The sequence below is a fragment of the Oryctolagus cuniculus genome, chromosome 6 (genome assembly GCF_051225735.1).
Source record: "Oryctolagus cuniculus isolate XC-2025 breed Fujian yellow rabbit chromosome 6, ASM5122573v1, whole genome shotgun sequence".
NCBI classification, from domain to species: Eukaryota; Metazoa; Chordata; class Mammalia; order Lagomorpha; family Leporidae; genus Oryctolagus; species Oryctolagus cuniculus.
Window position 1 is genome coordinate 40,139,628 of NC_142872.1, and position 12,275 is coordinate 40,151,902.

The 12,275-nt window shown below is 46.8% G+C and overlaps 1 protein-coding gene and 1 long non-coding RNA gene across 6 annotated transcripts in view; one reads left to right on the top strand and one right to left on the bottom strand.

Moving 5' to 3' along the window:
* The window catches only part of GLRA1 (glycine receptor alpha 1), a 99,433-nt gene that overhangs the window by 24,951 nt on the left and 62,207 nt on the right, over window positions 1-12,275 (bottom strand). Inside the window, exons 4-6 of one of the 3 annotated variants that reach the window (XM_008255290.5) lie at window positions 5,381-5,604; window positions 1,946-2,028; window positions 862-999 (exon numbers count right to left, since the gene is read on the bottom strand). In XM_008255290.5, coding sequence (XP_008253512.1) covers window positions 862-999; window positions 1,946-2,028; window positions 5,381-5,604 — 445 coding nt within the window. The other 2 variants (XM_089334977.1, XM_089334978.1) reach the window with 2 other exon arrangements.
* LOC138850198 (uncharacterized) overlaps window positions 2,645-12,275 on the top strand; it is a 359,276-nt gene continuing 349,645 nt past the window's right edge. For all 3 annotated transcript variants that reach the window (XR_016235376.1, XR_016235383.1, XR_016235389.1), the window contains exon 1: window positions 2,645-2,784. This is a non-coding gene — a long non-coding RNA (uncharacterized LOC138850198). The remainder of the gene's footprint in view (window positions 2,785-12,275) is intronic.

Consider the following 12,275-nt stretch of genomic DNA (forward strand, 5'->3'; position numbering starts at 1 on the left):
AAAAATGAGAAAGAAAAGAGAATGGTGGTTGCCAGGGGCTTGTGTTGGGGGACATGGAGAAAATGGGGGGATGTTAGTCAAGGGGACAAAGCTGGATTATGCAAGATGTGTAAGTTCTGGAGACCTATGGCAAAGCACGGTGCCTGTGGTTAAAAGTGCTACGCCACTGCATTTTACCTGTGATTTCCTTAGAGGGTAGATCCTAAGTGTTCTCACACACACAATGGCAAGTGTGTGAAGTGATGGGTATGGTAATTGTTTGATTGTGGTGATTATTTTTGTTAGTTCTACTTTAACAAAGCTGAAAGATCAGCCAGTCTTTGTGTATCCAGTCTTCTAACAAAGGCTGTGCGAGGCATGGAAGATAGAGCTGAGCTTAGCATTGGTTCCTCTGCCCTTTTGTAGCTCACAAGACAGTTGGCCCTGTCTGTTTTCTAATCTTCAGTGCCCCCTCCCTGCGCTCTGCCTCTTGCTGTAGACTAATGTAAGCCTTCTCTGTTTGCTCTGCCAGTTCCTTTGTGACAGTGACTGGTGGGTATCATCCCACTATCAGCTTTCCCCCATCTGCCTTGGGAATAGGATCCATTCTGGTACTTCAAGTAAAGACTCTATTATTCACCAGCTCGTCGTCTCATTAGGAATAGCTTAAGCTTGTATCACTCATCCCAGGACTCAGGAAGAAAATGTCAGAGTCACTTTTTGGTTTCCAATCTATTCTCTTAACCACTAGGTAATAAATACAGAGCTGGACTCATCGTGGAAACCTCACAAGAGCTGTTGAACTAGTGACTGAACGAGTGAGTACAATGACTTCTGCTCCTGGATTGGGTGGGGGCTGAAAGGGTGGCTCCTTCAACCTACCTGTGTTGTAATGCTTGGTGCAGTATCTCAAGTCCTTCTCCTCCTTCAGGATAAACTGTGGTAGAGTTAGCCCATCCGCCACCTGCACTGCTCCCTGCTCCTGCCACTCAAAGATGAGGTCATTCATGGTATATCCAACTGCGATGGGATCAGAAGAAGGAGCAGGATTGTTAAGGTTAAGGACTGAGATAGTGATCAGACACTTGATGGGACTCATGAGACCATGTCACTTCCCTCCCCCTCCCCGCCCCGCCTTAGCCTCTCCTGTTGCTCCAGTCCTCAATGCCAAGGTGAAATGCAGTAGACATCTGCTGTTTTTGTCTGCACATCCTGCCTTCCAGTATCATCTTTTGCTTACAGCAGGTTTCCCTCTGGTAAACACACTATTGCATGAGATCACGTGTGAATCGCCACTGGTAGGTGGGCGAGGTGTGAAAGGATGACCTCAGCTAGGCCATTCAGACTCGCTGCCCTGGGACTTTGACTCCAGAGCCAAGTAGCAAAGGGTTCAAGAAAGCGGTCCATTAGCTGCTGCCACCTAAATGTCCTGGCTCCTGTACTTTGAAGTTAATCAGATTGGCACCTGTGTTTGCAATGAAAGCAGGCAGCTATTCCATCTGTTCCAGCCTTGGCTCTCTGTAGAGCCTACTCCAGTACCCTCCTCCTTCCCCCATCAGAAGGACACCTCCTACTTGAGGCTGCAGCATTTTTACTTCTGACAACAGACTTACGACTTATCGCCCTTTGTTAGAATTATTGCTGCAGTCAGTTGTCTATCCACTGCTGAGCGAGCCTCCCTGTGAGTTCAGGCTATTTCTCCTCCATTCCTGGTGATCACAGTCATAAGGACCATGGAACAATGCCTCTTTGGAGAATGCTGCTGGCTCCAACGCTTGAGCCTCAGCCAGGCAATGTAAGGGGAGCTATATTGCTAATGCATTTTCTAAAAGCAAAGCCTTGCATTTAGTATTTGGGGTGATTACAGTAATCTCCTGGATCGCTCTCAGCAATTCGGGAATCTCTGCCAGTCCTGTGGGTAAATGGGAGCTCGGTTCTCTCTAGAGGGTTCAAGCAAGGGACTCACAGCTTTCCAGTTGCATGATACAGGTCTGGACATCCATGGGGAAATTCTTCAGGTCCATCGGGCAGGCCAATGTCAGGGTGATTCTGGGAAGAGAAGGGAGTTACATGATTCTGGATCTACAAGTGAGAAAGGCTGTGCCTCCGTTGTGGTTACTCTCAGAAAAGCAGTTGTCCAGGATAGAGGAAAGGTGAAGTGTTTACTGAATGCACAGATGAAAGTTTCCAAGTCACTGATAGGGAAGTGGAAGCTCAGAGAGGTAAAGCAGAGCGTCTCAAGCCACACAGATCTAGTGGACTTCTGGGTTCCTTCACAGATTCCCTGGTCCCCAAAAACCTGTCTTTAGCAAGTTGCCTGGAGGCTGGCGCCTGCCCCCCTTCCCGACTCTTCTGCAGAGCCCTCAGGTGGGGACAGAACCCAAATGTTAAAGTGAGCAGGATCAGGCCTCAGGCTTCCCCAGGTGCACCTGCAGCTTGGCTGCCTCCCTTCACACCCGGGACTCATCAAAAGATAACTTCAAAGAGGCCCCATGCCTTCTGGGTATGCAAACACAGCTGAGTCACATTAGTGGGCTCGAGCTGGAGTCGGTCAGAAAGTACTGGGCTCCCTGGGATCCTGGATGGTCATTTATGTTGGGCTGTTCAATGCTTGCAGAGGCCACAGCCCCAGAACCAAAGGGAAGTCCCTTCAACAGAATCCGAGGCCTGCAGCTCAGGCTGGGTTACAGGCTTCAACTTGAAAGACTCTGCCAACGTTACAGCACCTGCTGCAGGTTATGGAGGAAAAAGGCTCTGGGAGGCCAGAGAGCCTTAGATTCTCAGGATGACTCCTTCATCTGACAGGTAAGGAAACTGCCTACAGAGAGGGAGAGGGGGACACTTGCCTAAGATCACACCGTGAGCTGATGGCTCAGCTGGCATTCAAAACCGTGTCTCCTGGCCTTTAGGTTCTGGGGCCTGGTGGGGTTGGCTCCCATTTGCTATCCTGGAAAGTCAGCCCCAGTATGCCACGTTACCTAATTCGGGGTGCTGTAGTGGAACCCAGCAGCAGGCACATAGTGAGACACAGACCTCTGAGAACTTCCTCCCCAGACTTCTGAACGTGGGCTTTTTTTTTTTTTTTTTTTTTTTTTGACAGGCAGAGTGGACAGTGAGAGAGAGAGAGAAAGGTCTTCCTTTTTGCCGTTGGTTCACCCTCCAATGGCCGCAGCGCCGCGCTGATCCAATGGCAGGAGCTAGGTACTTCTCCTGGTCTCCCATGGGGTGCAGGGCCCAAGTACTTGGGCCATCCTCCACTGCCTTCCCGGGCCACAGCAGAGAGCTGGCCTGGAAGAGGGGCAACCGGGACAGAATCTGGCGCCCCGACAGGGACTAGAACCTGGTGTGCCAGCGCTGCAAGGCGGAGGATTAGCCTAGTGAGCCGAGGTGACGGCCATGAACATGGGCTTCTTTAAGCACAGGGTTGAAGCAAGGGGTGGGGGGCAGTGGGGGAGAAGGGAGGGAAAGAGAAGGGAGAGGGAGGGGCCAAGGAAGGGGAAAGTGAGTGGAGAGTGACTGCAGCTGAATTTCTGGAGATAAAAGCTCCAAAGTGGGGCAGCTGTCACACTGGGTTAATTTCCTGAAGTTGAATGACCTTGGGAACATCACTTTCTGCTGATTTGTTCCTCTGTCATGCTGCACTGGGACTCGGCTTCCTGAGATTTGGAAACAGCCTAGCAGCAACAAAATCCAGGCAGGGTAGCCTCCCCCCATCCCCATGGCCCAGGTGGCCCTTTTCTAAAACTTCCAATCTGTGTATGGATTGAGTGGAGCAGGCTCCAGAGTGAGGAAAGCCACAGCAGCCTGTGGTTCCTGCTTGGCTGCCCTTCAGTGGAGAGGCTCCTAGGCTCCCTCCCTGACTTAGCTACACCAGAGGGTTCAGGTGTGTGAGGTCCGTCACACCTGAGGCCTAGAACCTGTACTGCCTCTCCCAGGGGCCTGGACATTTCAGGCTGGTCCCCTATTGTAAGATTTCTTGCCTCAAGAAATTGGAGGGGGGAGTCATCAAGCATCATTGCCCTTTTAAGATATTTGAAATGAAACTATACTTATTCATCAAATATTGAGTACCTATTGAGTTGGTGCACTGTTTAGGCTTTGAGAAGGCATCCAATCCACACTAATACAGCCTGGAATCTAGGCTTGGCCATTACCTCTGGGAACTTTGACATGTTAGTAAATTTTCAGTTCCTCACTTGTCTAATCTCTAAAATGGGCTGAATTAAACCCTCTTAATAGGGATGTGAAGGAGCATTAGATAAGATAGACAAAGAGTTGCCAGCATCAGAGCAAATTTTCAATGAAAGACGGCTGTTACCATTGCATGTGTAAGGTCATTTCCTCACCTCTTGGACACCAGTCTTTTTTCCCTACATGGGGAGATGAGGGATGCGGTGGGAAGAGTGGCGGGAGACTCTGAAAACTTTGTTGCTGGCCAATATCTGCAGGATATCCTGCAGCTGGGGAAAGGGGTCTGACCTCTTAGGCTGAATGCAAGGTGAGTGAGCTAGAAAGGATTTACGTAAAGGATGGTGCTGTCTCATATGAAGGGATGGTTCTTACACCTGTGAGTAGCATTGTCCACAGTGGCTGTGGTTTCCCAGGCATTGTGTCTCTGCTTGTGTTACTGATGATCATATCGGAGTATTTTTTTTTTTTTTTGATGAGAGAAGCTGTTTATTTTCAAGGTGTTATCTTGATATCCTTCTTTATAATGTATATTTCATGTCCAGTTTTTTTCTAAACAAAATGCAGTTTATCTTGGAGTCTATAAAAAACACATTGGCATACTATTTTAAAATCTACACAAGAAACTCCAGGGAAACTGGAGTTCAAGTGACAATAAAATGCATGGATATAATCATTTGTAAAGCTTTCAAAATAAAAATGCAAAGTGGTAGCTACACACTTCAGAGCAATTAACTTAGAGGAAATTCCATTGCTGGACCCTCTTTAGCAACATGTAGTCATTGAATGCCAAATATTAATAGTGCAAAAATAATAGTTGTAGATATATTAAATAACTACATCCATGTTGATTGGAGTTACTAGCAACAGTAAAGAAGATAACTCTAGGGAAAGATAACAGTATCTAGAACAATAGAAACTGATTTTGTAACTATATCTCTTTCCTAGCTATTCTGTAGAACTGCTGGCTAACTAAAACTCCACCTTCTCTAAAATGCCTTCCTCCCTGCGAGGACTTCCCCTGGTATTCTATTCTGTTCTTGCTGAGTGAACGTTCTAGAGCCGTTTCTGCCAAGTCAGCAAAGATGTTGGCCTGTTGGAGCCTGTTCACTTCTGTTTGGCTCCCTCTCATAGTGTCTGCTCCCAGAAGGTCATGGGGCAAGTCACGTTCGGGGTGGTGGTGGGGGAGTGGAGGAGCCTGCACAGAACTCACCGGATGCTGTAGAGGACGTTGCCGTTGCGTGAGATCCTCAGCAGTTTGTTGTCTGTGGTGATCTCGTGGAAGTGGGCCCCCTTCTCGTTGGCAAAGAACAGGTCAGGCTTCCAGATGGAATCCAACATGGATGGGTCCAGGTCCAGAGAGTCATCGGGGTATTCGTTGTAGGCCAGACGGGGGTCGTTCCACTGCTGCCGTAGGAAGATGTTGACTCTGTAGTCCTATAGGCGGGAGACAAGAGGTCGAGGCTGGATCAGTTCCTGGGATGCCAGGGTCCCCCAAGCCTCTTTCTGGGGGATGGCATTGGACTGAGGTTGCATCTTGTGTGGGAATGAGGCATAAAGGCTGTCATCAGGCAAAAGCCACAGGACTCATAAATATCCCTGAAAATCCTCTAAACGCCCTGTTAAGCATACTCAACTCTGAACTGATACAATTTCAATGTTATTCTTTTGAAAAAAGTTTAGAAGTTTAAAGAATGCAGTAAACCCCTGTTTTTTTTTTTTTTTATCATCCTGCTAGTGTTTTATCATACATGCTTCATTTTTTTTTTATAAAAGAGAAATGATACATTACAGATAAAGCTAAAGTTCTTTGACTGTCAGACCCAAGAGTAGTGTAATTCTCACATACACTCAGGCTGGAGAGATGGAAGGAATTAAAGACCAGAAGCTGATGTCTGAGAGCATTCAAACTACTGTGCCTAAAGAAATAAGTAATTCCCAGACAATACGGGAAGGGTGGGTGGTCCTAGGGTTCACCTCACTCTATTTTAACATCAGCTTCCCAGGCTGATTTGTTTGGAAAGATTTAATCAGTGTCAGAGTCTCACATCTTACTGGTTTCTAAACTCATCCCCAAGTTACTGCTTCTCTGATGGGATTTGTATTGTAGTTATATCAATGGAAAAACATTCACAAATTAAGTCAGTGAAATGTTGGACTAAAGTACAAGAGGATTGCAGGACTTCCTGGAGTTGGTCAGATTCTGATGAATCCCGTGCGTTTCCAAGGAGACACAATGTGGCACGTTTCTCTGGGTTATTTTGCCCAAGGAGCTCTTATGCATGATGTGTCTTCTGCAGAGCGTGGGCTAGGAATTGCCATCCTAGGCAAAACTCGGCTCTCAACTTCCGTTTTTTTTTTTCCTTCCTTCCACTGACGAGACTGACACAGTGTCTCTCAGAAAGTGCAGGGGCAGAGCTGGTTCTGGAGTCCAAGGATCCTGATGGGTAACTGCGGGTTTCTTCACTGCCCCCTGCTGATCCCAGAGGATCTGAACGGTCCATTACAATGTGAGAAGCACTTAGTGTGTGCACAGGACTCCATGCCTGAAAACTGGCTAGAGCACTTAAGAAATATTCCCCCTGGGGCTGACATTGTGGCGCAGTGGGTTGAGTTCCTGCTTGCAATGCCGGCACCCCATGTTGGAGCACCAGTTCAGGTCCTCACTTTTCTACTTCTGATCCAACTCTCTGTTAATGTGTGTGGGAATGCAATAGAAGATGGCCCATTCTTGTGCTCCAACCGCCCAGGTCGGAGACCCAGATGGAGTTCCTGGCTTTTGGCTTCAGCCTGGCCTTGGCCTGGCTATTGTGGTTATTTGAGGAGCAAACCAGTGCATGGAAATCTCTGTTTGTCTCTCTCTCTAGGTTGCTCAAATAACTTCTTAAAAATAAATATTAAAAAAATTTCCATTAAGAAGTTTTTAAAAATTGCATTAGTCATTGTAAACCGTGAATATCATGACACTATAAAGTAGAATTTGGTGAATACTTGTGTTTCCCAAAGAAGAACATATTGAATTTCTAAAAGTGTCTATAGTGTCTATAGTCCCCCCCCCAAAAAAAAAAAATTAATAGCCTCAGTTCTAGTCCCATATCAAATGCCCTCCTTCAAGGCGTGGTCTTAGACATGAAGACCAGTGACTGCCTTTCCCCATAGTGTGCTGTCTCCATGAGGGTGGCTATATTTTCTTTTGGAGGTGCTGCTCATGAGTGCTGATCTACCATCAGCACAAGTGAACTCAAGCCACCTTCCTGCCCCTCCCACTTCACCCCTGTCTGGCTCATGGTTACATCACTTTGTTTGCATGCAGAAATATCAATAACTTCAAAAAGACTTCCAAGGTATTTTATAGGATTGTTCTGTAATTTAGTTGAAGTCTTTCCCTCTAGCACCATAGATAATGACATTTAGACTCATAATCTCATGTCTTGTACGAACTGTCGTGGAGGGAGAGCTTTAGGCCAAGCCTGGATGTTGGTTCTTTGTTTTTCCTGCTGCTGGTAATGGACAGCTCCCAGTCTGGCTCCATGCCAGGAGGGTGTTGCAAACAGCCTCGTTCTGTCTCTTGGATTCCACATGGGAAGTGAGTGTATGTGTTCTGGTGAGGCACTGGGTAAGTCACATTAGAGACAACAGACTATGAATGGGCAAAAAACAAAACAAAAAAAACCCAAAAAACAAAAAAAACACCTTCATTCCCCAAACCCCAGCTGTCCTTTTGATGTTCTTGCAATGACATGCCAAGCTCATTTATGTGGCTGGAAGGACGAAAAGAAAGTGGCATTTCTTAAAATGCTCTGTTAGGCACCAGGCTCTCCTAGATACTGTCACATATGCTTACTGCTCACAACCCCCCTGCAACTAGACAATGAGGTGCCCACAGTGAGGATAAGGAAATTGGTTTTTGAAGTTTGGGAAACTGAGGCTCGGAACTGGTTTGTGGAAGAGCTGGGACGGGGATTTGCAGGAGCCTGACCATTCCATGAGCACTGATGTGTGACTTCACGCGGGTGTGGATGGCCACTTGTAGGCAGGGACACTCTTGCATCCTCATTGTCCAGGCAGATTACATCCTGCAGGAGCTTGATGGCCCCCACCCCTGCTTTCCTGGCCTCGTCCTTTCTGATGTCCTAGCAAGATCAAGTCAACAGAAAAGTTTCATTGAGCTCTTCCTCATGGTGTGTGTCTCCCTCATGGTGTGTGTCTCATCTTCTTACCCCATGAGCAGCAATTTGAGGGGATGAACTCACCTTGTATTTCTTGTGCACCAGGTTACCTACCTACCAGTCAATGCAACTATGAGCTACCCAGTACTCTCAGGAGAAGGAAGAAGGAGTAATGCTAGAAAAAGTTGGAACAGAACGAGATCTCCTCATTTTATAGATGGAGAGACTGAGACCCAGTGGGCAAAGCATTTTCTCAGGTCACACAATAGTTTGGTAAAGGACCTGGTGTTGGAACCTAGCTCCGCTTCTGTGGATCTCGCTGTTAAGCAAAGTTAAGCTAAATGGTCTCTAAGAACCCTTGAAAATCTAATAGCTAATTGTAATTAGCTTACTGTCTTTTCCAACAATATTTAACTGAGCACCTATTAACGGGCCAGGCAGTATTGCTGGTGCTGAGGAGTCTACTGAGAATGGGAGACACGTTGACTGAATCACAGAACTCGCAGAGCAGTGTCTACACCACTGAGAGGTCAAGGCTCTGTGAGGGGTTAGGTACATGTGCGGGGGAAGTGTGGAGTACAGGTTCCCCGTCTTGACGTGGGCAGTGGTGACCATGGAAGTAGCCAGGAAGAGGCAGGTGGGCAAATGAATTAACTGATTAAATCAGATTGTGGTTGAACCTGTGGAGAAGCACTTTGGGCAGGTGGGAGTGTGCATGTGAAGGCCTTGAGGCAAAGCACAAGCGTGGAACTTTGAATAGAAGGGCAAGTGAACAAGCAAGGACAGGAGTGGGAGAAGGCTCCCAGGGTCTGACAGGCCGTGCTGGGGAACTTGGACTTCATCCTGGGAGCAATGCAGAGCCTTTGAAGAATTTTAAATAGGAATAGACATTAAATATCAGTAATAAAATGCAAATGTAATAAAAAGTACTTTGTTTTTTCTTACTGCAGAAGCAATGCCTATTGACTATAAAAATATAAATGTACAGCACTTAAAAGAAGAAGAAATAAAACCCTTGGGGTCTCATTATTAAATGATGAATGAAACATTGGAGTAAGGGAGACCTCGGTGTCCTGGGGCTGCTCGACTCCTTGCAGTGCCAGCCCCTCCCCCCAGCAGCTGCTACCCAAACAAGTTACAGCCATTGATTTTCCCCTCTCAAGTTAGTAAACAGCAGAGGGAAATGCAGTTGGGAAGAAATCAATGTAATTGGTGTAATAGGCTGAAAGCTAAGTGTTGTTTTGCTTACTTAGCTCTACACTTAGACTGGTCGGTGCTTGACACGAGGGGGCCCATGTTCCAGTTCAGGGACTGGAGGAGAAACATTTGAATTCTCCATCCTATAACTCAGGTTCGACCTCCAGTAGTTGGTTTGCAGGTCCCAAACTTGCAAGGGTAGCCTATGAACCTGAAGCAGGAGGGATTTCTGAGGTTCTAGCTATCTGATTTTCAGTATCAACCCATCCATATTGCCTCTGAGATTCCCTGAAGGTCTTATGTCTGGTAACTGGCTAGCTAGTTGCCTTGTTTCTAAGACCAAGATAGAACACAAACTCGTTCATTCCTCAAACATTTTCTTGAGGCTTTCCGTATACCACTTGGAGTTTGAATTGCCTTCCTTCCCCCACAGACTTGGTCTAATTTCAGATTCTAATTTCTCCTAAGAAACTCTGAACTAAGAAACATGAGATGTTGAGGGTGTTGCTGGGTAGGGGATGTGGAGGGCAAGAGATACGCTGATTGCATTCAGAACCAAAAGACATCAAAAGGTGGCCAAAAGAAGCAGATTCTTAAACATTAAAAAAAAAACCATTTCATTATTGTGAAAGGCAGAGAGAAACAAAACAGAGATAGGGAGATCTTGCATTCTCTGGTTAACTCTGTAAATGCCTGTAATAGGTAGGGTTGGGCCGAAGACGGGAGCCTAGAACTCAATCTGAGTCTGCCCCATGGGTTGCAGGGACACATGTACTTGAGCCATCACTTGCTGCCTCTTAAGGTGCACATTAGCAGGAAGCTAGAATCAAGAGAAGAGGCAGGATATGTAGCCCGGCACTCTGATATGGGATGCAGGTGTCCCAAGAGATGTCTTGAGTGCTAGCCAAACACCTGTGCAATCTTATACCTTTTTAAGTCTCAGCATTCTGGCCTTCAAGGGATGTCTCTTCTAGATGCAGTCCAGCTCTAAAAACATTTATTAGCCCAGGGGAGTCATGGCGAATGGAGACCCAAGGTCTTTGTTTCTGTCCTCACAGAGCTGAAATTATTGAAGTTAGGGTCTTCAGTTCCAGTGTTGTTTTCAGATGTGAACTATAACAGTTTTTACAGGAAAGGAGGCCAGTAGTGATGGGTGAGGAGAAAGTATAGGGGCAAGGAGTGGAGACTTAGGTCAGGATGGGACCTGAGGACTAGGGTCACAGTCTGGGGTATTTAGGATTAGATAAAGAGAGTTGGGGATAAAAGCAATCTTACCTAGAAGAGAAACGATAGCACGAGCAAAGAGGGTAGCCATGGGAATAAGCATTTAGTGTGAAGATGCTCACCTCCTATATCAATTCCCTGCTCTAGTCAATGACTCCAGCATCCAGCTAATGCAGATCTTGGGAGGCAGTGGTGATGGCTTAGGTGATTGGGTTCCTTCACCTCCCCACCCATGGAAGACATGGATTTAGGTTTTAGCTCCTGACTTCAACCCCAGTCTAGCCCTGGCCATTGTAGGCATTTGAGGAATGAACTAGTGGATGGGAGCGCCTTCTCCCTCTCCCTGCCTCTGAATTAAGACAACATGAAAAACAACGCAGGCATGGGCATTCAAACAGTTGAGTTTACCTCAAACGTTAGTAGCATAAGTAGTGACAGTTCCTCCTTCCTCTACCAGGCATTGTGCCTAAGCATGCCCCATTCTTCAGTTTGTTTTATCTTCAATAATTCTGTGACATAGATTGTTTGAAAAAGATTAATGGATTTTATTTGAAATGTAGACAGAGACAGAGGGAGAGGGAGAGAGAGATCTTCTATCAGCTGGTTCATTTCCCTAGATGGCCACAACGGCTAGGGTTGTGGTCACCTTGAAGCCATAAGCCAATAGCTTCTTATGGGTCTCCCATGTGGGTGCAGGGACCTAAATACCTGGGCCATCCTCTGCTGCCTCCCCGGGAACACTACCAGGGAGCTGGATAGGGAGCTGGATTGGAAGCAGAGCAGCCAGGATTCAAAAAGGAGTGTTTCAGATGGTGGCTTAGCCCACCATGCCACAAGGATGGCCCCAGGAGAATCCTAATTCTTTATCATTATGTTTATCACAAGATATTATAGCTGGAAGAAACCTTCATGATTGTTGTCTCAACTTCATTTTACAGATGGCCCAGAGAGGGAAAAAAACTTTCCCAGGGCACACAGAAATTCAGTGACCGAGGTGAGACTTGGAGGAGTCTTGATCCCTGTCCCACCCACTTGTTCTCCTATTCGTATTGTATACCTTGAAGGATGGCTCCAGGGCCAGGAGAGGTATCGAGTTGGATTCACCACTGGGCAGTTTCAACTTCTCTGAATCTAATGTGGGGCTTGGCTCAGTCAGAGTTGGGGATTAAGATGAACAAGAGTTGGGTCAGTGTACCCAAGACTCAGAGCTCATTCAGTGTGGATCCGACAGTGAAGGGGTTAGTGCTGCCTTTCCTACTTGCTTCATTTCTTCCCAAGCGCTTTGCAGACCTCTGAGAAGAAGGTGGAATGAAGGAGTCAGGGACGCTGCCGGCGACTGGGAGAAGAGTCTGCCTCAGCCAGCTCACAGTCCTTGGAGAGTGTGGGCCTGGCTCAGCTGGCACATGTGGGGCTCAATAAACCCTGGCTAAGTGCTTTGCCTGAAGAATCTCTTTGAATTCGCACAGTGACACTATTTTACAGAGAAACTGAAGCCTGGGGACTATTAGGCACTTTCTT